We start from the raw sequence: 23,948 nt of genomic DNA, 5'->3' as shown, positions 1-23,948 counted from the left end.
GTTATTCCCAAGTAGGAAAGTATATACTATGTGTTCTAATTATAGACATATTTTCTTGATAAATGTGGATACTAAGATTTTAACAGCAATTTGACCTATAGATTGCAGCTTATTTTTCCAACTATTATGCGTGCAGCTTTGACTGGATTTATACCAGACTATCAAACCTCTGATAGTTCTGGTGTTTTTCCTCTAACTCAAAATGGACAGATTTTGGATACTGAGAGAGAGAGAAAGGAAGGAGAGAGGGAGGGAGATTTTTTGTGATAGATTTTGATTTATCTGCAGCTTCTCCAAAGCTCTGTAGTTTGGATTAAAATGATTTATTAGACCTGTAAATTAGAAAAATTTATGAAGTGGTACAGATCAAATATGCCCTCTTTCTCATTTTCTTTTTAATATGAGTTTACAGTCTTTTGTCTGTGTTATTAGTAATTCTGGAAATATTAAAAGCATACATACAAAGGTGAGGGGCAAAGGCTTAAATGTACAAGTGGTATGGTACGTTTTAAACCAGATATTTATGCTGAATAAATGATATTGAATATTTTAAAGGAAATTTGCAATCATGCAAATTACAAGTGGTTTTATTATGCCAAAATTTCAGCCGTATTATTTGACTTTTATTTTAGCTTTGGGTATTATCTGGGATAAGGAGTATCAGCATTCATCTTCTCCTTGGGCTCAACTTGACAGCTGTTTTTTGACTTAACTAAAATCCTGTCAACTATTATGATCCTGTTTCATGCAGAATCAGTTTCAATACCCATACAATGCCTCTATCTATCTATGGAAAATATTGTGTTGCAGATATAATTTTGACCCTTTTACCTATGAAAAGTTTTATGTCAATATTAAGTATGGGAAATAACAAGTCCTTATGGATTTGCATATCAATAAGGGATGGGTAATGAGAAAAAGAGATATTTGCATGTAACCTTATAGGGGGTGAAGAATTACTAAGTTTGTTTGTACTTGTGATGAAGATTGGAAATCACTTTTTAAATATTTATTTTTTCCTTATCCTATTTCTTCCTCTTTTTTATTTTCTTTGCACTCTCTCTTGCTTTATTCTTTTTCTTTCTGAGTATAGTTTGCATTTTTTTATTATTATTATTAAATTTTTCAGTAAAAATGATTTTTTAAAAAGGAAATAACAGGTACTTAGTTCAGTTTTCCCAAATTATGAAGAATAATGTAATTTTAATTGTATATTGCACTTTATTTTGCATGAGATAGTGTAATTTGTTTAACTTGAAATATACATTGTTATGGGTGTGAAATAAAGCTGCTATTATTGCGGCATGATGGAATAACTAATTAGTTGATAAATTAATGTTTGTGTAAACCAAGTTTCTTAAAATATTATTTGGATCAATTCAGTCTTGAATAAGCTGTTTTTAAAAGTTTGCAGAATTAAAAAAAGAGCTTGATTTGATTTATTGACTACTTGTCAGTTTATTTAGCTCAAGCACTTGTTATTTGGTCCATTTGGTCCCAATGCTACTGCTGCTTCTGAAGTTGCAAAATGGGTGAAAGTTTGGAGGAATCAGCATTATGGAAAGTTATTTATAAGAAACTGGATGAAATTAATCATTTGTAACATCTCAGAAATTGTGAGCTTGAATGTCTTGTTCTAATAAACCATAAGGTGTGTTTTAAAGAATATGAAATTAGTGTCCCTGGACCTTAACCTGAAGTTAAGGTCATGTTTAATGCTCAGAATGTTGAATATGGTTAGCTGCAACTGCCTCGCTGTTGGACTTGCAGTTCAGGAGTTTAAACATTAAGTCATACAGTATAGTCTTCTATATGAATATATACACTTCTATTGCCACATTTTGGGATGAAATTCACAGAACTGTTGAGACACATTAATCATTGTATGTAAATACACTTTTCTCCTTCTTGGCTATATTCCCAGTATTTGGAATTTGTCAAGACATAAGAACTGTGGACTTTAAAAGTTTTAAATGTCGAAAGAAGAAATCTACACCTGTTCTGCATTAATACTGTGTCAGTACCTGTTTATGCTATTTCCCAACATTTGTGTTGGGGCTTTTGTTTTTACAAAGAACACAACTTTTGAGCTGTTCTATTTATTATATTATTTTCCAAGCTGCTGCTGCTTTCTCTTCTTAATAATTTCTGTTATTATTGTAACATTATATTGTATTTTTTTCTGTTGTTAGTTTAATATGGACATACACCGAGACATATACCAAAGCTGCATTCTACCTATCCCCCTTGAATTGGAGCTGCTGTCTACCAAGGATGGAGAATCATTGATCCAGAGGCTATTGAACTTCAGATCTCATCAGACTAAGCACAATCAGATTAGGAATAGCGGGAGCCAATGTTCAGCAAGAATTAGAGGTGCACAGGTTCTCCACCCCTTATTTAGGCAATGTTTTTGTACAGGTATTAATTACTACTGATCCTTTCTTGTTTCAATAGGACCCCCTGACTGCAACAATTTCTATTCCCTTCCCTGGGACAGGAACAGACAATAGACACTGCTGTATCTAGAGACAACTCCCACTGTCCCTACAGACTGTCTTCTTTTTCATAGTGGCTACGAGTGCTTCAACCTGAAGAGGTGACCTGTAGCCACCTGCTATTTTTATACTAGAGAATACAGTCATGTGAAAAAGAAAGTACACCCTCTTTGAGTTCTATGGTTTTATGTATCAGGACATAATAAAAATCATCTGGTCCTTAGCAGTTCTCAAAAGTAGGTAAATACAACCTCAGATGAACAACAACACATGACATATTACACCATATCATCATTTATTTTACAAAAAGAAAGCCAAAATGGAGAAGCCATGTGTGAAAAACTAAGTATACCTTATGATTCAATAGCTTGTAGAACCACCTTTAGCAGCAATAACTTGAAGTAATCATTTTCTGTATGACTTTATCAGTCTCTCACATCGTGGAGGAATTTTGGCCCACTCTTCTTTACAAAATTGCTTCACTTTGTTGAGGTTTGTGGGCATTTATTTATCCACAGCTCTCTTGAGGTCCTGCCACAGCGTTTCAATTGGGTTGAGGTCTGGACTTTGCCCATTGCAACACCTTGATTCTTTTCTTTTTCAGCCTTTCTGTTGTAGATTTGCTGGTGTGCTTGGGATCATTGTCCTGTTGGATGACCCAATGTCGGCCAAGCTTTAGCTGTCGGACAGATAGCCTCACATCTGACTCTAGAATACCTTGGTATACAGAGGAATTCATGACTGCAAGGTGCCCAGGTCCTATGGCTGCAAAACAAGCTCAAATCATCACCCGTCCACCACCATGCTTGACGGTTGGTATGAGATGTTTGTGCTGATATGCTGTGTTTGGTTTTCGCCACACATGGTGCTGTGCATTATGGACAAACATCTCCACTTTGGTCTCGTCTGTCCAAAGGACAGCATTCCAGAAGTCTTGTGATTTGTTCAGATGCAACTTTGCAAACCTAAGCCATACTGCCATGTTCTTTTTAGAGAGGAGAGGCTTTCTCCTGGCAACCCTTCCAAACAAACCATACTTGTTCAGTCTTTTTCTAACTGTACTGTCATGAACGTTAACATTTAACATGCTGAGGCCTGTAGAGTCTGAGATGTAACTCTTGGATTTTTTGCAATTTCTCTGAGCATTGCACAGTCTGACCTTGGGGTGAATTTGCTGGGATGTCCACTCCTGGGAAGATTGGCAACTGTCTTGAATGTTTTCCACTTGTGAATAATCTTCCTCACTGTAGAATGATGGACTTTAAATTGTTTGGAAATGGCCTTATAATCCTTCCAGATTGATGGGCAGCAACAATTGCTTCTCAAAGAACATTGCTGATGTCTTTACTCTTTGGCATTGTATTAACACACACCTCAATGCTCAAGACCAGCAAACTCCTAAAACTTTGGCTGTTATAGAGGTAGTCACACTTGCTGATGATCAGTTGATCAAGGGCATTTGATTAGCAGCACCTGGCTGCTACTTAGCCTCTTCATACCTATGGAAACAGTAAGGGTGTACTTAGTTTTCCACACATGGCTTCTCCATTTTGGCTTTCTTTTTGTAAAATAAATGATGACATGGTGTAATATATCATGTATTGTTGTTCATCTGAGGTTGTATTTACCTACTTTTGAGAACTGCTAAGAACCAGATGATTTTTATTATGTCCTGATACATAAAACCATAGAACTCAAAGAGGGTGTACTTTCTTTTTCACATGACTGTATCTCCAGGCCCCAAAGGACCCAAAAATATTCTTATGAAGTAATTATTGTGGGCAGTTGGAAGCCAAACTTTTGCTTTGAAGTACCTCTCCAAACACCCAGAAGAGTGGCAAACCTCATTGTTACTGCCTTGCTGAAGGGGGAAGGAGGTATAAGTGTCATTTGATTAGTGGGAAGAAAAAACAGTGCAGAGGGGCAGAAGAGAGAGAGAAATGAACAATGAATCAGTGGATCCTTAATGGGGATCAGTATGTGGGGTGAGTGGATCATTTATGGGAGAAATAGATTTTGTATTATGAATAGTTAGATAAAATCTGAGAGGTGTTCTTGAAAGAAATGTAGTTCAAGGAATTCTGTGTTTGTGGTTCTGTCTCTACACTGCCAACATGTATATTACCAGCACCATTTTGCAGACATATGGGTTTGGTCATGCTCATCGAGTTAACTATTGGGGAATGACATACCTCCATAGCCACTACTTTGTGATGACATACATGACATATTCCTCAAATTTTAAATGTACTTATATCTATTTATAGGCCACCTCACCTAGCAATTCTAGATGGCATACACATTTCTAGGATTTTCCTAGGAAAATCTTAGGATGGCTAGGACTGTAAGTAGTTGTGCCTTCTAGTACAAGACAATGGAAGCCTCTGACCTGGAAGATAACTTGATAATCCATCCTCCGTATATTTGAATAATCACAAACTGGAAAAGGGTGACAACATTTGTGTTCATACATATTGAATTAGGGCCCATACATGATGGTCAAATGGTCAAATAGGACTTTTCATTTGACTTGGATACTTTAACCTTTCTATTATACTCTTCTAGATTGGTTCACACACATTGGTTTGTTTAACCATGATTCACTGAATAAACCAAAATGGCTAAATTCACATAATATATTAAACCAAGAACCAAACAAACCACATTATGAATTAGTAGAGTGTTTAAACTCACCCTTCATTGTATAGAAATTTAGTCAAAATGCATTTCAACAGTAAGTGATCTAAAAATGAAGTGGTAAGAGCACATCTCTGTCTTTGGGAAAACAGATGGGGATTTCTCCATCTGTTAAGTTACTGTCCCAGAATAGACAATGCAAGGACACAGTTGTGACATCCAACCCTTGCCTAAACATTTAGGCTGCTCAATCCTATTATACCATATTCAGTCTTAAATTGAGATCAACAAAGTGAATTTTTAAATAATTGAATATCAAAAAAGTGATGCAGTTACCAAGTGGGCACTACTTTGAATACAAAACCTATGTGGAGGAAGTAGTCCTGTTTATCTCCAGGGGTCTCTGGATTAACAAGCAGATGCTGCTAATGGTTCCCATAGAGTAGAAACTTGGAAATGTCTGTAGGAAAATTGATTTCTTGAGCAATAGAGCAGCAAGACAGAGAATTACTTTGATGCACTACTGCCAGTGCAGAAAAGGACCTGAACCACAGGAGGGATCCTATAGAATTGATTGACCCAGCATTCACAAATTTCTATGAGTTTATGTGGCCAGGAACAAGCCAGAACACTGTGCTATTTCATTTTGCTGTTCAACAACTCTATTTTGTCATTTTTTTAGTATTTTTTTAAAATAAATTCTCCACAAACTTTTTTTGTGTAGTTTAATTAGAGTGGGAATATTGTGTAATGTCAAAGCATGGGCATATTATGAGGTGAATTAATTCCAACTTTGTGGAATTTTCTTAATAGAGACTGGAAAAATAATTTATCATGTTGTTTAAAAAAGAGACTGTCATATTTTCCCAGGGAATACATATAAAAGCAAGTATAAGCTTTAAAATAAGTTTCTTGCAGCTCAGGCTTAGAATAGTGATATCTAGTACTGGAAATTCACTCCCATTAACCTGGAGAACAAGAAGCTGAGTCCATGGGTTTCAACTGGCCTATTAAAATAGAAGTTGATTCCCCTTCTTGCCAAATCCAAGAAATATGTTCAAACTCCACTGCAACTGTGCTACCCCTATATGCCAGCTGTTGCATTATATATGTATTCTGATGCCTTTATTCCATATTATCTGCATTACTGCAGTTAACATTTCTTGACTGTCAGCAGTCCAAAGAATAAAATTTAATATATTTTCTATTTCCATATACTAGACACTGTCCATTAGGTTCCCTGAAACAGAGCAAGTGGTTTAAAAACCATTGAAGCACCTACATTTCTTAATAATTCCTTATTGAGAAAACCATCTTTACTTTTGAACTGGATGTTGTCCACATTTTAGGGGAAGAAAGTGTAAAGGAAAGACAATATTTTACCTTTCATTTTTACTATTTTGGGTTAAATCTTTACAGGTTATTTTCCTCAACTGTAAGCGATGTTAAAGTTTGCTTTTCTGTTTTAGTCTGAAAAAGTGCCAGGTCCCTTTCACAATATCATTTTCTATCCTTCACCAAAGATTCTGTATAGAGACAGGAGAAGGAGTTGTTGAGTTTGACTCCTGGTGGAGAATTTCATGTTGTTTTCTTGGTAGTGTTTTCTAATTGCCTTCTTGTGGAATGCTTTTTCATGTTCCCAATCTAGCCTCATCCTTGGGCTTTTCTGCTGGCCTCCCATCTAAATACTGACCAGGTCCAACCCTGCCCAGTCATTCTCAGAGAAGATGCAAAAAAATAGAATATTTGCATTGATGGCTGAAGGTGGCACCTGTACTTTAAAATGCTTTCAAACACTGAGTGAGATTGTAGCTTTGGCTCAATTCCTTTTTCATACTCTATACATCTAAGTCAGGTTGCAATATATTTTACTTCACAGCAGGCAGGGCAACAGAGTGGGTGAGAGGACATGGAGCAATGAAGTGGGGAATACATCTGCACTTATGTTCGGAAACTCAAGAGTGTTTCCCAAGCATGGCATCCTAGGCAATCCCAGGAAAAGGTACTGGAGTTTTTGGCAAATCAGTTGTCAGTTCTCACAATACATTCTGTTCAGTTTTATGCTGTGATGAGCAGTGTGCTGGCACTGGTATAGCATCGTAGCTAGGAAGCATAGCATCACGCTTGGAATATTCCACAAAGATCATTTAGTTGACCCTGTTGATACAATAAATCATTACTACAACATTTATAAGCTAACCCATGAATCAGAATGTTCTTTGTTCTTGCCTCTGCTGTATATTTGCTCAGTTTTTTAAAGGCAAGTTACTGCTTCTTAACTTCTACACCCATCCTTCATTTGCAGTATACAACTAAAAATGCTGACCTACCTTCCATAGTTATTGTAATGATTACCAATAATAATAGTAGTAATAATAATAACAATACCTAAAGTAATTGAAAACTCTAAAGCATTACATAAATAATAATATTTTGACAGAGTTTGTTTTTTTCCTGGTCTTGCGTGCCTAAAGACAACTTTGGCACACTTTTTTTCTGTAATTGGCTGCTGTCCTGGGGAAATGAAATCAATCATGCATATGGTAAAATAATGATGGGCTAAAGGGGTCAGGAAAACCAGTTTAGAAATTTTCATCCAATAATAAAATAAAGGAACCTTTAAACCTATGTCAAAGCTATCTTTGAATTTGAGGGGCCCTTAAATAATAGGCAAGTTATTCAGTAAGGGCCTGTACTTTAAACACTGATAATAAAACAAAAAAAATCTGCTAATAAGACTTATTAGATGGCACTTGTGAGAACAACTTCTTTCTTTTGCATTCCTTCTAGTTTCTCTCTCTTCCTTTTCTTTTTCTTTTTTTGCAGTAAGTATACATTTATGTAGTGGAAGTTTTATTTTTATTCTAAAGCTCCATATCATTTGCATTTAATGCCAGCTTAAAAAGAAACCAGTACTTTGTATTATCTTTCCCTCAGGCTAACTTAATTTAATCTTAGAGCACACCTTATAAATGTTTTGCTTCTTTTAGTAGCATTTGGTTAGGTGAGATGAATAGAGATGAAGTATTGTGCAGTGGTTGTATCTAAGGCTAGGTAATTGTGCATGTGAGTGCGGACAATAAGATTGATCCTCATACTGGAACTGTGTGCTGGGTTATTAGTAACATAACAGATGTCTGGTTGCCCTTCATAGCTGTGACACCTAACTGAATATAAATACCACTTGTAGAAAGTGCAGGGATAGGGCTACTGGATCTGGTTTGCAAAAATCGGAATGACCACCTGATGGCAGCAAAGAGGCACAGAAGACTATAGCTCCTTGCTTCCATATAGTGGTTGTCCAGAGTTTTGTAGCCCAGACTTGGTACGATACAGACGCTACATGGGCTTCAGAATACTGAAACGAAAATATGATATTTTTAAATATTTACAAGCCTATCTGTCATTCTTCCATGCACCACCTGTTACAATCTCTGAAAGTCCACCAAGAAGTGGGAAACTAAAGAAGGCCTCAGTTTCTCAGTTCTTACAAGTATTTTTTCAGCTCTTCAGAAAATATAATTTAATAGTTAACATTTACAGCAAATGCTCCCAGGAGGCAGCATTATTTACAGTGGCCAAGACCAATTCTCTCCTTTCCCATCCCACAATGCCATTGGCTCAAGCAGCTACAGACACTCCAGAATTTCGTATCTGGATTATCTTTCTTCTGCAGCACAACTAGGTGCTTAATTCTGTAAGACACAATTCTGGCTCTTGCTTCTCAATGTGTTTTCCTGGCTACATTGCTTGTTCTACTGCCACTTGCCAGCAGGGAGTGCACCATCCACAGGGATAAAGCTGAAAAACCAGATTCTAAGCCTCTTCCTGTTGATAGTTTTCTGGTAGCTTCTGGAATGATGGATGCATCTTGACCTTGCACTTGCTCAGCACAGAAAGCCAGGAACAATTCTCCCTATTACAGCTTCTTCATTGCCCACAAGGTGGCACAAAGTCCCCACTCTATGATAGTCTATCTGAAAATTGCAAAGGGTTTAAAATACTGCTCGTTAGGAAGTAGCCATAGCAGGTGGGGATGCTAGGAACATAATAACATGTGAAACAGCGGTGGACAGCCAGTGTTTTCCTGGAGGCACTTCTATCCTCTTTTCCTGGTGACATCTGCACACCCCTGCCAAGAAATGCCCCAAGGGGGCCTCGTAAGTCTGCTCTTGGCAGTGGGGTTGGGTAGAGCTACCGATACCGGCAGGCCAGGGCATTAACATTCTTGACCACATAGAAGCTCATAGTGAGAGGTGGAATAATCAGGGTTCGGCCAGGGCGAAGAGGACGAGGCTTCAGATTTGGGAGGGTTCCGTCATCCAGCATAGTGAGTAGCTGTCCGTTAAGCTGCACAGACCTGCACACAGACCAAACGCATGAAAAATGTTTTCAGTCAAGCATGAGAAGAAAGCTGTTCCTTCCAGATAATGGAAAGAAGGTAGGACTTGGAGATGGCCATAGATGTTTTTCATAACAATGATAAAAGAAAGAAATACACTAGACAACAGACTTCAAGATAGATGGCCATTAGCTTTCTCTTTATATCTCTGCTATGGAGCTGGAACTTAAAGATAAGCTTCTATGAAAGGACAAGGCTAGGACATAGTGACTGCATTGTCAGGTAAATTATACCAATACTAGAATCACATGGATGGTGGGGGCTGAGAGTGTGGGATTCAGGACAAGTAAAATACTTCACAGAATGTACAGTTAATCTAGGGCATGCATGACCACAAGGTGTAGTGATGGTCAACAATCTGGAAGACTTTAAAAGCAGATTGGACAAATTCATAGTGTACCGTTAACTGACACCTAGTTATGACTCATGACCTTGGAATATATTTCCAAAACAGAGACAGTACATGACTCAATACCGCTTGCTGAGAACATGAGAGAGAGGCCTACTGTGCTTGCATTCCACTTGTGGGTTTCCCACAGGCACTTCACTGGCCATTAGGAAAATGGAATGTTAGACCAGATAAGCCTTCTTAGGTCTGGTACAATAGTGTACTTCTTTTTATCTGATTTTGTGCAGGGCACCATAAATATGCAGAGAATAAAGTAAGAAAGTGTATCTGAATAGTTTCCATTATGAAGCATGGAAACCTCTGGTCAGGTGTGCGTGGGTGGAATTTTTGGGAAAATAGAATTGCTGGGTTCTCCATCAATATTTTAAAGCTGGATGAAATTATATACAGTGACAGGTTCCAAACAGGTAGCCCTTTTCTGTTTACAGCACAAAAAAATATGTGGTTTCTTAAAAGCAAACATTGATTCACAAGATTCATTACAGCATAAGGTTTTGAGACAGCAAAAAGATGGAAGTTAAGGTATCTGAGTAGTTCAGTGGCAAGTAGCACATCACAGGAGGGCATGCATGTACGGATGAATAAATGGAGCACAATGCTTGATATCTTGATTAGTAAAATGTCCTCTTAATGGGTTCTCTTGGTAATGGCCTTGAGCTGGACAATAGCACTCACCTAGACTGAAGTCCTTCCTGACCATAGGGTTGTAGCACATACTGATGAACAAGCTTGTCCCGAAGGGTCCCCACCAACTTGATTTTCTTTCGTGACCGATGCAAGTTGATGATGTAAATTGTGATAGAACCACGGACATAATTATGGCTGTGAGAGAGATAAGAGTTTAAAGGTGAACAATTTGAATACTTTTTAATAATAATGTGTTAGCTCTAGAATTAAGTATTTTCTGTATTATTTTTCAATCCTAACATGAAATTCTAGTCATAGGAACCCCATTTTGGGACAAAAACTGTGGCCCCTTTTACCTAGTTTAACTGCCTGACAACATGAATGGTTTCCTGCAGTTCAATCCAGGGTGTTCTTCTGTCATGTCAATTTTCCTTTGTGTCACCTTGCAAATAAAGTTTTGGCTAAAGAATGCTCCCAACATAGTCTGCAATAATTGCCAACATGATTCCGTGGTCTTAATGTAGCTGCTAGGGACTGTTGTTGTTTTCAGAGCAGCTAAGGTCCTATTTTTCTAGTAAGGTGGGACTAGATAATGTTTTTGCTTCAAGATCTAGCTTGGGTCATAAGAAATACCATAAAATTGAACAACATGATTTGTATGGGTTACATGGGAGGATAATGTTGTCATCTAGGTATAGAAGCATCAATATTGTCCCTACTGGAAAAAGCTAGTGCATATTAGCTGAGTAAATATAGCATTTGATGGTCTAGAGCAGTGTTTCTCAACCTCAGCAACCTTAAGATGTGTGGACTCCAAGAATTCCCCAGCCAGCATTCTGGGAACTGAAGTCCACACATCTTACAGTTGCTGAGGTTGGGAAACACTGCTCTAGAGGATACTGGCTTTTTAAACGTAAGGGAGCAGGGCTGATGGAATTCTAGTACAAAGTTGAATGAACAGTGTTCCAATTCTACTATTCTTTAATTACAAGTGGCTATTAACATGAGTAGGAAAGTGGCAACATGTGAGACAGGTGCAGCTACTGCATTTCTGATCAATGGGATGATTAAATGGGTTTGAAGTTTTTAATGTAGTTTGCAGGCAGCAATAGGATACTGGCTAGAACCTTACAATTTTAAGTAAAATCTTCTGATTTAGCTGCAATCTGCAACCATGTACATGCAGAAGAGCTGCCTGCCTTATTTTACAGGACAGAAGAAAGCTATATTGTATGCTAAGAAAACTTTGGGGGAATATTTGAAAGCTAATAGAGTGGTTAGACGCATATGTTGGGAGTCCCTAGCTGAAATCTCAACTAGCCAGATGAATTGGTTTAGTGGCCTTTGGCAATTTTTTTAGTCTGTTCCTCAGTCTAAGTCTCTCGCCTGTAGGATGGTGGAGGGGGGTGGGGGTGGGGGGGTGGCATGGTGACAGTGCTATTTTATTATAGGATGTTTATACAGATTACGATGATAATATGAGGCATCTGAAGCTTTATACATTTTATTTCCTTAGTCAGCATTTATAAGGTTTTCAGTACTCCTGCTTTTGCGGTAAGCTTAGGCAAGAATATCCCCAAAGAGGAGTTATCTTCTGCCTGTGCACAGGTGTCTGCCATTTACAGTATTTGCCTTGGGCATGGAATGGAGCCGAGGGTCTGCTCACCTGGGCCTTCTTTTCCTTTCCCATCTCTCCCTGTTTCTATTGCCAGTTACCTGTCAGTCGTTGGCCAAGGTTCCCTCTAGAAGAGGGAGGGGGAGCCTTGCTGAAAGCATCTGGGTGATGTGAAGTAACAACAATAGGGGCCTGTGTCTGTAGGGAAGTCCCAGGCCCTACACTCCCAGGATGCTTTGAAGGCTTATCATAGAAACTCTAGCTAGGCTAGGTGCCCCAAAGGTGAAGTGGGGGGAGAGAAGGAACTGAAACGAAATCATGGGGCCATTAGGGAACCGTACTCCCTTGATGTCATCCACAAAGGCTCCCACCATAGTCCCAGAGATAGGAGAGCTTCCTTATCAACACCAGTGTTATTCCTCACCCTTTCCACAATCTGAGCAAGCCAAGTTGCCAAGTTGTACGCATTGAAGGGAGGGGGGGGAGAAGAGAAAAATAGGTCCACATATCCTGCCCCTAGGCAATAACCACCCTCCTTGTTGCAAGACAGCAATGGGAAGAAAAAGGCAGAAGCAAAACCTATGCTTTTATCTATATTTTTTTTTCCTGGTACACCACTGTTCAAGAAATGAATTTCATTCTTTAGCAGGTATAATGACACATAAGTCTGGGAGCCTGGAACACAGAGATTCATCTAAATTGGATGATATTTTCCTTTTGTGGATGTAGTTGATTAATCCCTCTTGGGTCTGCTAGTCATCAGTCCCCAATCTCCATTTTTACTTAAATAGTTGCATCTACCCTGATAACTCACTTGTAGTAGCTGGTACAGTGAGCATAGATGCGTAACTTATCACGAATCACCCTGCCAGGGCGAGGTTTTCTCTGCAGCCCAGCTACATGAACAGCAAGTACCCTGGGTCCGACAAGTCGCTTGTAAAGCAGTGAGAGCCAGTAGTCCTGTCAAAAAAGCCAGATCAATTATTCCTAGGACGGAGCCTATGGAGAGGCAGTATAAAGGATTATGAAGCATATTCTAGTTTGCTACAGTCCAAGAGTAACACTAAGCATAAAGCATCAGAATTATGCTTCTCTATTTTCAGAAAATATAGGACAGAATTTTTCTACATAAATGGGAGAAGGTGGAATATGTGTTTTTCTTGTGTTGAGAAGCAGTACTTGCACAAATTCTTTCTTTCACAATAACTGTCAAAAACATTTCAGCTCTATCCAATACTGAACTTACTGGTATAGAATTTGAGTATCCTTTTGCATAGAAAGTTTGTGACATGGCCCTGGGGGTTTCTTATATAGGTGTGTTTAGAAAAGGAGGTATTGGAAAAAACATAAATTAGATGACCTTTTATACAATCCTACTAAGTAGACACGGCTGTCTCCTAGCAGAGACTTACGGGATACATTCCCAGGGGCCCTATAGACCTTTGCAACCAGATCTGAGCTGTAAAACTGTGTCCTAACCACATGGTGAAGAAATGCTGCTGTAACCTGACAAGTAATTGCAGTACAATAGTCCTTCCACTCCCAGTTCTCTGAGAGTTGGTGGAAAACCCAGAACATAAAATGCCACTTGTGGTTCTGCTCTCGTCACTTCATGTCCTGTTCCTTCCAGTGACAAATGTACATGCATTTGTCAAATGAGATGCAGCACAACAATAAGAGTGCCATTTACCACAAATATGAGAACAATACACCCTTAGGATTCATGTGCAAAGCAGACAGAGTATTTATTCCTAGCTAAGGTGCATACACAATTTGGTACTCCTGTACCACTATATGTTATAGTACAATTTAGAGTTGTCATATTAGAGAAAAGGCCATGGAAATCTGGGGAGAACAAATTCTTCATTAACTATTTTCCATGAAGTCTCACATTTAGAATATCCTTTACAGTAGCTACTGAGTCTGAAGAATCTGGAAGCATCTCATAAGATATGCTATTATCATAGTCCTCCTGGAAGTTTTTTTACATGTTGTTTTAATGTTTGTGATCTTAGTTGCCCTGATCAAACAATAGGATTTTGAACAGATCCTTAATTTGCTCCAACTGAGAATTACTTCAAGTAATAGTAAGGACCAATATTGTTCTCTAATAATGAAAATGACAGTGTTCACTGAACTGAATACTCATACAGCTGTAAGGAACATAGCTAGATGAACTTCATTTATTTTAGAAAATCCAATGGCTTTTTAGATGTACTGGATTACAATTCTCAATATCCCTAACACTATCAGAGTGGCTGGGAATAATGGGAGCTGTAATAAAACAAAATGTTGAGGGGACCAGGTTAACACACACACACACACTTTTAGGTACAGTGGTAGTACTTTGTTGTGACCAGAGCTGTGCATCCCATTGCTTAAATTCACTAAAGAACAGATTGGCAATATGGCCTGGATGGCAATTTGGGCTGGGCTTCTATGCCTGCAATTTGTTTTATGCTGTTCTTCTAAAATGTTGCTTTAAAAATCCTACATTCTTGAACTGAGTGGTATTGCAGCTTTTGGGGATGAAAGTTGCTATGATAGAATAGAATCTGTAAACAATTTGCCATAATTCTAATGTAGTAATTACATGATAAGGCTTATGTGTTATGAAAATGTGTTGCTAATATTTCTTTTCACAAAGAAAAAACATATTTCTGTACAAACTGAATTCAATCTTTGCTGGTTAGTCACTGATTTGATATGGGGTATTTCTCTGCACTATCTTAATGAAATTGTATTTGTTGGGAAAGATGACAGGTCTCACTGCAGTTCCTACAGGTTAACATTTTCACTGTGGTGGGGTTATCCCAAGTCCAATATGATTTGAGGAAATCTGATGGCGTTTTCAAATAGAGCTGGAAAAAATGTACCCGAAGAACTAAAATGCACTGCCAGTCAGTATATAGCCCTCATTTAGCAACCACAATTGGGACTGGCAACATGGTTGTTAAGAAAAGCAGTAATTAAGTGAAACCGCAACTTTGTTTATGATCTTACTTCGGCTTTCCTTTGCTTTACAGACCTGCGAAGGTCGTAAATGTGAGGATTGGTCATGAAGTTACTTTTTCATCACTATCGTAACTGCGAGCAGTTGCTAAATGAGGCAGTTGCTAAACAAGGACTACCTGTACAGACAATATTGAGGTAACTAGGAAATTTTCATGTTTCCTAATTCAAGGAATTATGATTAGGACATAGAAACCAAAGAGACTTTTCTTTTGGATACCTGGGTACCTCCATTTGGCCCTAGACTTCTAAGCAAGAGCTTGAGTCAGTATGTGGAAAGAAAACAGTCCTAAGAGTTTGTGGTTGCCTTCAATTCAGGAACAGTTTGTTTTTGAATAGTAAAAGGGTTCTCCTCAACAGCAACTGCTGCATAAATGCAGAGTAGTTTTCATCTGCTAACAAGTTATCCTAGATGTTTATATGAGTGGGTAATAGTGATCAGGTTGAGCTACACAAAGTTGCCCAGCAATGTTATTCAGCTGACTTTGGGGCAAATGCACCAAATCTCAGTGATGTGACAAAAGCAGGAACAAACGGAATGGAACTCTACAAAGTGAGTCATTCCTCATGCTTTCACTCTTAAAACTTCTCCCAGTCTAGTTAGATTCTATGGATAAATAACCCCATGACATAACAATACACTTGTAACTCCGCAAGAGTAAATTTAATCGCTACTATGACATGGTGGCAATGTGCTCTTAGTCTGTGTGGTACCTGTTGGTCATGTGCACCTGCCAGAGGAATTTTTAAGCCATACTGTGTTAATGTATATTCTTGACATAGTACAGAACATGGACAAGGATGGCAACTGAGCAGCAAGGGCTCCTTGGTTGCCTTGAAAAGGTACTTTGCATTTCAACGAAGGGGAAGGGGGGGAAATACACACATACAGATGCAAGTGCACTTCTTAATAGCAAAGCTATATAAGCTATTATTGCAAGATGAATAAACGACTGCAGTGCATTCAATTTCTTGGGTAGCTTCAAGGCCAGCATCCTACTTGGCAACTCAACGGCTGTGGGTTCATGTGCTGTTTGTTCATATGTAATGAATACAGATATGTTTTTGTTTCTAACAAATAGGGCTGAAAAGGTATTTTATACTGCACCATATACTGTTAAACTTGTAAAAGATGGGTGGTATTTAAAAGCACAGCCTTATATATTTGATATTCCAAAACAGAGAGTTGAAAGATACTCACTTTGGCAAATTGAATTACCCTACATCTCTGAACTGTTGCATAGATGCCACAACAGCTCAATTATCATTCCTTCAGCAGAAAATCTCTGGAGTTAGGGCTAGATCTGCCATGGCATGGAAAGGAGAGCAATTGAGCTCTTGCAAGGCACCCAGCCAAAGCTTGTCGCCAGCTGATGGGTAGTCAGGCTAAGGCAGTGATTGATGTCATGGCTTCTCTCAGCATTGGAGGGTTTGCACAAAGGAAAGATAGCATGTGGAAAAGTCTTTGTCAATGAGTTAGTGGGAGGATTCAATTTCACATCCCAGCAGTCTTGCACAGCCCCAAATAGCCACTTTCATCTCTCTGATAGCTCCCACGGGAAAAGAAAAGGCACCACATCCCGCCCAGGTTCAGAGTCTGCTGCAGCCGAGCCATAGCATTTCTGCCTGTTAAACAGCCCCCTGCTCCTCCACCCAAACAAATCACCTGTTCCGGATAGGAAGAAAGATATTAGCACCGAGTGTGTTTTACGCAGAAGAAGATGCATGTATAATATGTCCTTTTTTCTTAGTATGATTAATTTAGAATGTTTGAAATCCTAGAGGAAGCTCTGAATAGGGTTTGGATTTTTCTGACGCCCCAAACTGCCTTTTTGGTGTAACTATCTTTGGAGAAAAGTATTTACTTGTTAATACTCAGTTAACAGCAGATACCATTTTAATTTGAATTTGTAACACAGGTCTGTGCCTCTGCGCCTCTTAGTAGCCTGATATTTATCTGTAACATATTTTCATCCATTCATCCATACTCTCTCTCTATTTTCCTATCAGCCTATTTATAAAGCAGTTTTTTTCTTTTCTAAAATTAAACCTTAACCTTATGGAAAAAAGAAGCATTCAAGAAGTATCATTCTTCTCAATCTTTCTGTTTCAGAGTTGGAGAAGGAGGGATCCTAAATCATAAGAACTACAGACCATGCATGTCCTCTTCTGTTTCTACTATAGAATTATATCCAGTGCCAACATAAAAAGGTTGGTACTGAGTTGCATAGGCTGATATCTTGTAAATGTTTTCCTGGGGATGTGAGGCATAAGAAGCCAGAATCAACAAATGATTAGCTGGGAGAAAACTCCAGAAAGTGATGCTCTCCTAGAATCTAATTGCAGAAAACTTCCTCTTCATTACAGGAATAACTCCATTTTTGTGGCTGCTCTTTGCTTCCCAGATCTGCATGCTGCATTCCAGGGCCCTGCAGGCAGCGTGTTTCAGACCGGTACCAGGCCTATACATTTCTGGCCAGGGAGATTCAGAGCTTTTTGATGCTGCCAAGTTTCACTTACAAGGTGTAAAATTTACTAGTCTGAAAAAAGAGGAAAAGAAAACCTGTTATTTTAAAAGATTTACGTATGATTTTCTTATTAGAGCCCTGTACACTTAGAATAGTGAATACTTCAGCCCTTTTGAAGAACTGCAAATAAGAGGGTTTGCATTAAACTGGAAGGAACTGCCCTGCTGTGTGAAATTGTGAACTTCTTTCACCTTCATTCCTATAAATCTAAACTTTGTTCAGCTCCATTTTCCTGCCACTTTGCTCTTTCCCTAAGGACCTGGCTGCCTTGGCTTTGGTTGTTTTTATTGTATGTTTTCAGGACCCTATGACTCCTCTCCTGCCCCTCCTTCCTCCCTGCTATGGCTTAAATGCCCCTCCCACAAGAAAAGCCCTGATTCTCTTGGTCTTATGCAACCCACAAGGGTCCCATTGAGCTCTCATAGTGGACAAAGTTATAGCTCCAGAGGTAACCCTGCCCCATCTGCTTTCAACATGTTGTGCTTGACATTAACTAATGTCTCCTATTAGCACTGAAAGAAACCAATCTGGAAAAATGTATTTTCAAGCCGAGTTCAAACAGGCCACAAAGAGCAGTAGATTTTCAGCTGTGTGTGCAAAACTTTTTTTCCTGTGTATGTGTGTGTGTGTCTGTCTGTCTATTTGCTGAAGCCAAGAATTTGAGGAGCAGGTCAAGGGCACAGAAGTCATGCACAAATCCTCTGATTTACTGACTGGCAACATGAAAAGGAGAGAAAAACTCAGACTGATTCAGCAGAGATAATACAGGGCAAACAAGAAAGAAACAAGCAGAGAAGTGAGGGAGATGAAGGGAATTACTGCTGAGGTATATACGTAGTAAGAGTGAAAAAAGAGAGAATTTTGGCTGGAAATGATAGAAAGAAGTTGATGGGGATACAGCATGTGAATAAGGGAGCTACCATGCTCCCTCTCTGTTAGTAGATTAAAAAGGCTGTCTTGAAGTGACTCCTGCAAAATAAGTAATTATGAAGAAATAGTGTTTGGTTGTATATGTGGAAGGATGTAAAATAGGTCAGAAAGGCCATGTGTTACATTACACATCTAGAGTAATGCTGAAGGAGACCAATCAGATATGTAGGACAGAGGACCAGTAAGAACAGAGGGATGCTACTGCAAGTTCAGAAGATACAGAACATTGTATCATATACATACCGGCAATGGGTTGAAGTTCTGGTCCACAAGATGGTTGTGCCCATGATCAAAGAATGAGTGTCTCATTACTACATCGATGCCCTGGCTGGCTAGCATCCCAAGAGAGTTTAGCCACCTAGCAATTTAGAAGACAATTTAGTTTTTAACAGAGAATAGCAGGCCAGATTTTCTCAATTTAGGTTGTGCCTTAGTTCCATATATCAGAGCTGCCTTGTCTAACTGGTACCCCATAGTTCTTTGAATCACCATAGTGGTCAGTGATTTGTGATGATTGGAATTATATTCCAGAATATTTGGAGGCCACCAGTTTGGGGGAAGATGTCCCTGGTGCACTCTCTCCTTTCCTTATTCCAAAAAGATCTAAGCACCATGCATGTCCCATTCCCAATTTCTTCCCTTATGTCTTTTGGTGAAGCAAAGTAGTCTGAGAGACAATTATCAGCCCAAAGGCACTGACTGAACTTCTTAAATGAGAAGAGGTTGGGATTCCTTGTCCAGTAATGGTTTAATGTATAATTAGCATCCTTCATTCAGTTTTTATAGATTCCAAATTACCTTGTTGTTCTCCACCTTCTATATCTTTACAAATTTCATTTGTGTCATTTTAAAATGAAGATAATTATGAATCAGCAAAACCTTATTCATGCTTTTCAGAAGGCTATCCTGCAAGCTTTCTCCTTATTCCACCTATTGCTTTTCTCGCTATACCTATACATTTATGAGATTTTAAGATTGGTTTCCATTCTTTTGCTTTTCTTTTAATTGTGAAAGGTATTAGCTTGCCATCCAAGAAAAACTAAAGAAAACATGTTCATGAAGGCTCATGAATCAATTATTCTGCTGCTTCACTGACTAGGAAAAAATAGAATTAGCAGCCACTGTAGAAACTTTTAATTAAGAGGTGCCCAAGATCTTTTCCAAAAATACATATTACAGAGGTAAATTATAGGAGCTTTTTGGACTTGAAAATCAGCATTGTCAGATAATATCTACTACTATTGTAAATGCAATATACTTTCAGCTAAGTATGAGGAAAAAAACCTCAGCAACTAAGAGTCAAAGATATTTCTATGAACAGATGGTTCTTGCTGTCCTCCAATCAGGGCAACAAGCAAAAAGCCCTACATTGTCCCCCCTACATTAGATATTGTAGAAGTTGTATATGAGTATGTATGGATTTTGAACAGACCAAAACAACAAATCCACCTTCGTTCACACACGCACACACACAAAAGAATAATAAAAACTTGCTATCAGGTCTGCTTCCCCCCCCCCCAACAATCCATTATTTGTCTATTATGAATACAACTCAAATCCATTTGAATTTAGACAGCCAGTTGATTGAAAGTGGGTCTTGGCAGCTCTCCTGCATGAAGGTGGATTGGATATTACCAAGATTGTACAGGGAAAAAGTTGGAGATTAATGTGAAAATGTCCTAGGAGAAGTTATATAAAATGCCCATGGAATAATTATAAGAACCGAGTGAAATATTGGGGGAAATGGGTTTTCTATTGTTGACTAGACAAGAGAGAAAGAATCCTCCCTTAATTATAATGAGATATTCAGGATGAAGGTGCAGTCCTGATAGTGGGATGAGTCCCACCACCACGATAATGCATTTTGATGGGGATTTGAAGTTGTGAGCAATTTTAATATCTGCTCAATGAGCAGGCGGCAGCTGTGGCTAGGAACGCCTTTGTACAACTTCATCTGCTGCACCAGTTGTGCCCTTTCCTAGATTGGGAGGCCCTTCAGACCGTCACTTATGCCGTGGTCACCTCACAGCTTGACTACTACAACATGCTTTACATGGGGCTGCCCTTGAAGACCACCTAGAACCTTCAACTGGTCCAGAATGCAGTGGTGTGGGCAATGACGAGCATGCCTTGGTGTGCCCATGTAATACCTCTGCTTCATGAGCCACACTGGCTGCCAATTTGCTTCTGGGTGTGATTCAAGATGTTGGTTGTTACCTATAAAGCCCTACATGGCATAGGATCTGGTTCCTTGAAGGACCACCTATCCCCCACAGTCTCTGCCTAGCTGATTTGATCTGGCAGGGTTGGTGTTCTCTGGGTTCCTGAAGAATGCCATCTATCAGGACCCTGGAAGTGTGCCTTCTCTATAGCAATGCCTGCCCTCTGGAATCAGATTCCCCCTGAAATCTGGATGGCCCCCATCCTGCTGGTGTTTCAAAGGGGCTTGAAGTTCTGATTCTTCACCCAGGCTTTTGGCAAGGATGATTGAAGCCCCCTAGGTTCAGGTGGGTCTGTTTCTTTTCATTCCTGACACTTTTTTGTTATCATGCCATCTTTTACTCCTTTATTTTTGTCATACACACACAGAGACACAAAATCTCCTCTCACCCCTATAGGTGGTATGTGTCTTCCTCAATCTTGGTCCTCTACCAGAGGCATGGGAGTTTGAAGGTTCTGCAACATAGATAACAGCAGTATCTTAGCTGTTCCTAGCACTGCACTGGACAGAGCTCTGATGTTGTTCCTGGGATCTGTTGGAGCCACTCTCCAAGTTTAAGTCACAGGCCCAAGTGCTCCTATCACCACTGAGAGCACTTTGGCCTTTACTTTCCACATCCTCTCTAGTTCTTTCTTCAGGCCCTGGTACTTCTTCTCATACTCCTTCTTCCTGATCACTTGGCACCACTTGCTGTCACTTGGCACCACTACATCTATCACCACCACTGTCTTCTGATCCTTGTCTACTACCATGATGTCTGCTTGATTGGCCAGTACCTGCCTGTCCATCTGGATCTGGAAGTCCCACAGGATCTTAGCCCTGTTATTCTCCACAACCTTCTGTGGAATCTCCCATCTGGACTTGGGAGAGTCTAGCCCATATACTGTGCAGATGTTCCTGTATACAATGCTAGCTACTTGGTTGTGCATTCAATGTATGCTGTCCCTGCCTGCATCTTACGCTCTGCCACTATGTGTTGGACTATCTTTGAGGCCTCTCTACACAGTCTGCACCTTGGGTCCTGTCTAGTGTGGTAGATCCCTGCTTCTGTGGTTCTGGTGCTTAGTGCCTGTTCTTGTGCTGTTATGATCAGTGCCTCAGTGCTGTCTTTTAGTCCAGCCCTTCCCAGACACTGGTAGGATTTCCCAATGTTAGCCACCTCAGCTATCTGTTGATGGTACATCCCATGCAGGGTCTTATCTTGCCATCTTTTACTATTTTGTTTTTGTCATTCACACACACACACACACACACACACACTATATATACAGGTAGTCCTTGCTTAACAACTGTTTGTTTAATGATGGTTTGAAGTTATGATGGCCTTGGAAAAAGTGCTTTACGATCTGTACTCACACTTATGACCGTCACAAACCATCTCACCCCCCCAGTTACGTGATCACGATTTGTGACTTTTACAATGGTCATTAAGCAAATCACTATGGTCATTAAGCGAATCATGTGGTCATTAAATGAATTCCAGCAAAAAAGTCCATTGGGGAAGCTGAATTTGCTTAACGACCATGTGACTTGCTTAATGACATGATTCATTTAACAACATTGTAAAAAAGGTCATAAAATCGGGTCCAGTCATGTGGTGACTCACTTAACGACCACCCTGCTTAACAACCAATTTTCCAGTCCCAATTCTGGTCATTAACCGAGGACTACCTACACACACATGCACGCATACATATACACACAGAATCATTGGAAGTCAGGTGATTTATAAATTTAAAAAATAAAATATCCCTATGCCAGGGGCACTGTATCCATAATACAATGGATTCTATAATAACAGAATCTTGAAAGCCTGGCAGAAATTCTGTCTATCCCCTCTTATAGTAAAGAGAAGTGGTGGAATCTTGATTTTTTTTCCTCACCCATTCCTGTCTATCTAGTCTAACCTAATGTTTATATAATGGTTGTTGACTTCTTTCTTCAAGGCCATCCCCATACCCCTTTACACTTCTGGTAATGAATTCCATAGGTTACTTATGCACTGTGTTAAGAAGTGCTTCCTTTTGTCTACAGTATTTTAAATCTCCTTCCAATCAGTTTGATTTATCTCTTGTTCTCTTGGCCCCTGGTCTTATTGTTTTGAGACGTGGAGAAAAAGTTATCCTTGTCCACTTTCTCTATGCCATGCATGATTTTATGCACCTCAATTATGTCCCCTTAGTTGCCTTTGTTTCAAGCCAAAGAGTCTTAAACATTCTAGCCTTTTCTTATAAAAAAAGGTATCAGCTTCCAAATCATCTTGGTTGCCCTCTTCTATACTTTTTCTATTCTATTATTTTTCAAATATGGAAACCAGAACTGTACAGATAGTACTCCAGAGATGGACATACTATAGATGTGTATAAGAGCATTAAAATATTGGCATTTTTATTCTAGTGTCTTTCCTAAAAAAAGTTAGCACAGGATTTGCCTTTGTTACAGATGCTGCAAACCAAGTTGACATCTTCACTGAATATCCACTCTGATCCCAAGAAAATCTTTTTCCTGTTAATTATGACAGTTCAGACCCCATCAATAGTATTTGAAGTTAGGTTTGGGGGGTTTTTTTGGTTCAGTAAGATAAAAATCATAACCAATTGTTGCCTTGTGGTTGAAGGGGTAGTCTATAGGAGGGATTACTGGCTCATACTGCATCCCCATGTCTCAGCACCTGGGATCCCACTGTAGCATCTTGCTGGAATAGTTAGGAAAAGACAAATTATTGATATACCAATACTGATAATTTGGAAAGCAACTGAAATCTGCTGTTACAAAACTATAAAACTTCAACGTTTTTAATGCATTTCTTGTTTTTAAATAATTTATCTCTACTCTTTCCTCAAATTGGCTCTGGGATTTCATTGCAAAATAAGAGATAAATGTTCACAAATGCATGGAAAGAAACATATGGAACATAAAAGAAGTGAATACTTAGCAATATATTATACTCATACTAGGCTCTCTGACATGGTTGTGTTAAAACACTATCCACCAGTCCTTATCTGCTGCTGAACTAGAGTGTTCTCCACCATCCTTGAGTCACCAGAAAACTATACCAGTATGACATTT

The 23,948-nt window shown here is 39.1% G+C and overlaps 1 protein-coding gene across 3 annotated transcripts in view; it reads right to left on the bottom strand.

Annotated features, from left to right (window-relative positions):
* Window positions 1-5,725: 5,725 nt before the first annotated feature.
* Window positions 5,726-23,948, bottom strand: part of HPSE2 (heparanase 2 (inactive)) — a 196,372-nt gene continuing 178,149 nt past the window's right edge. For 2 of the 3 annotated variants that reach the window (XM_025169756.2, XM_025169792.2), the window contains 4 exons: window positions 18,902-19,016; window positions 13,003-13,148; window positions 10,622-10,768; window positions 5,726-9,495 (listed from right to left, as the gene is read on the bottom strand). In XM_025169756.2, the coding sequence (XP_025025524.1) occupies window positions 9,330-9,495; window positions 10,622-10,768; window positions 13,003-13,148; window positions 18,902-19,016 (574 nt within the window). In that variant the 3' untranslated portion in view covers window positions 5,726-9,329. The remainder of the gene's footprint in view (window positions 9,496-10,621; window positions 10,769-13,002; window positions 13,149-18,901; window positions 19,017-23,948) is intronic. The other variant, XM_088131632.1, reaches the window with a different exon arrangement.

The sequence above is a fragment of the Python bivittatus genome, unplaced genomic scaffold, assembly GCF_059951505.1.
Source record: "Python bivittatus isolate LINGU-HERP-01145 unplaced genomic scaffold, Pbiv_v1 ctg000980_np1212, whole genome shotgun sequence".
NCBI classification, from domain to species: domain Eukaryota; kingdom Metazoa; phylum Chordata; class Lepidosauria; order Squamata; family Pythonidae; genus Python; species Python bivittatus.
This window is presented reverse-complemented; position numbering and strand designations above follow the sequence as displayed.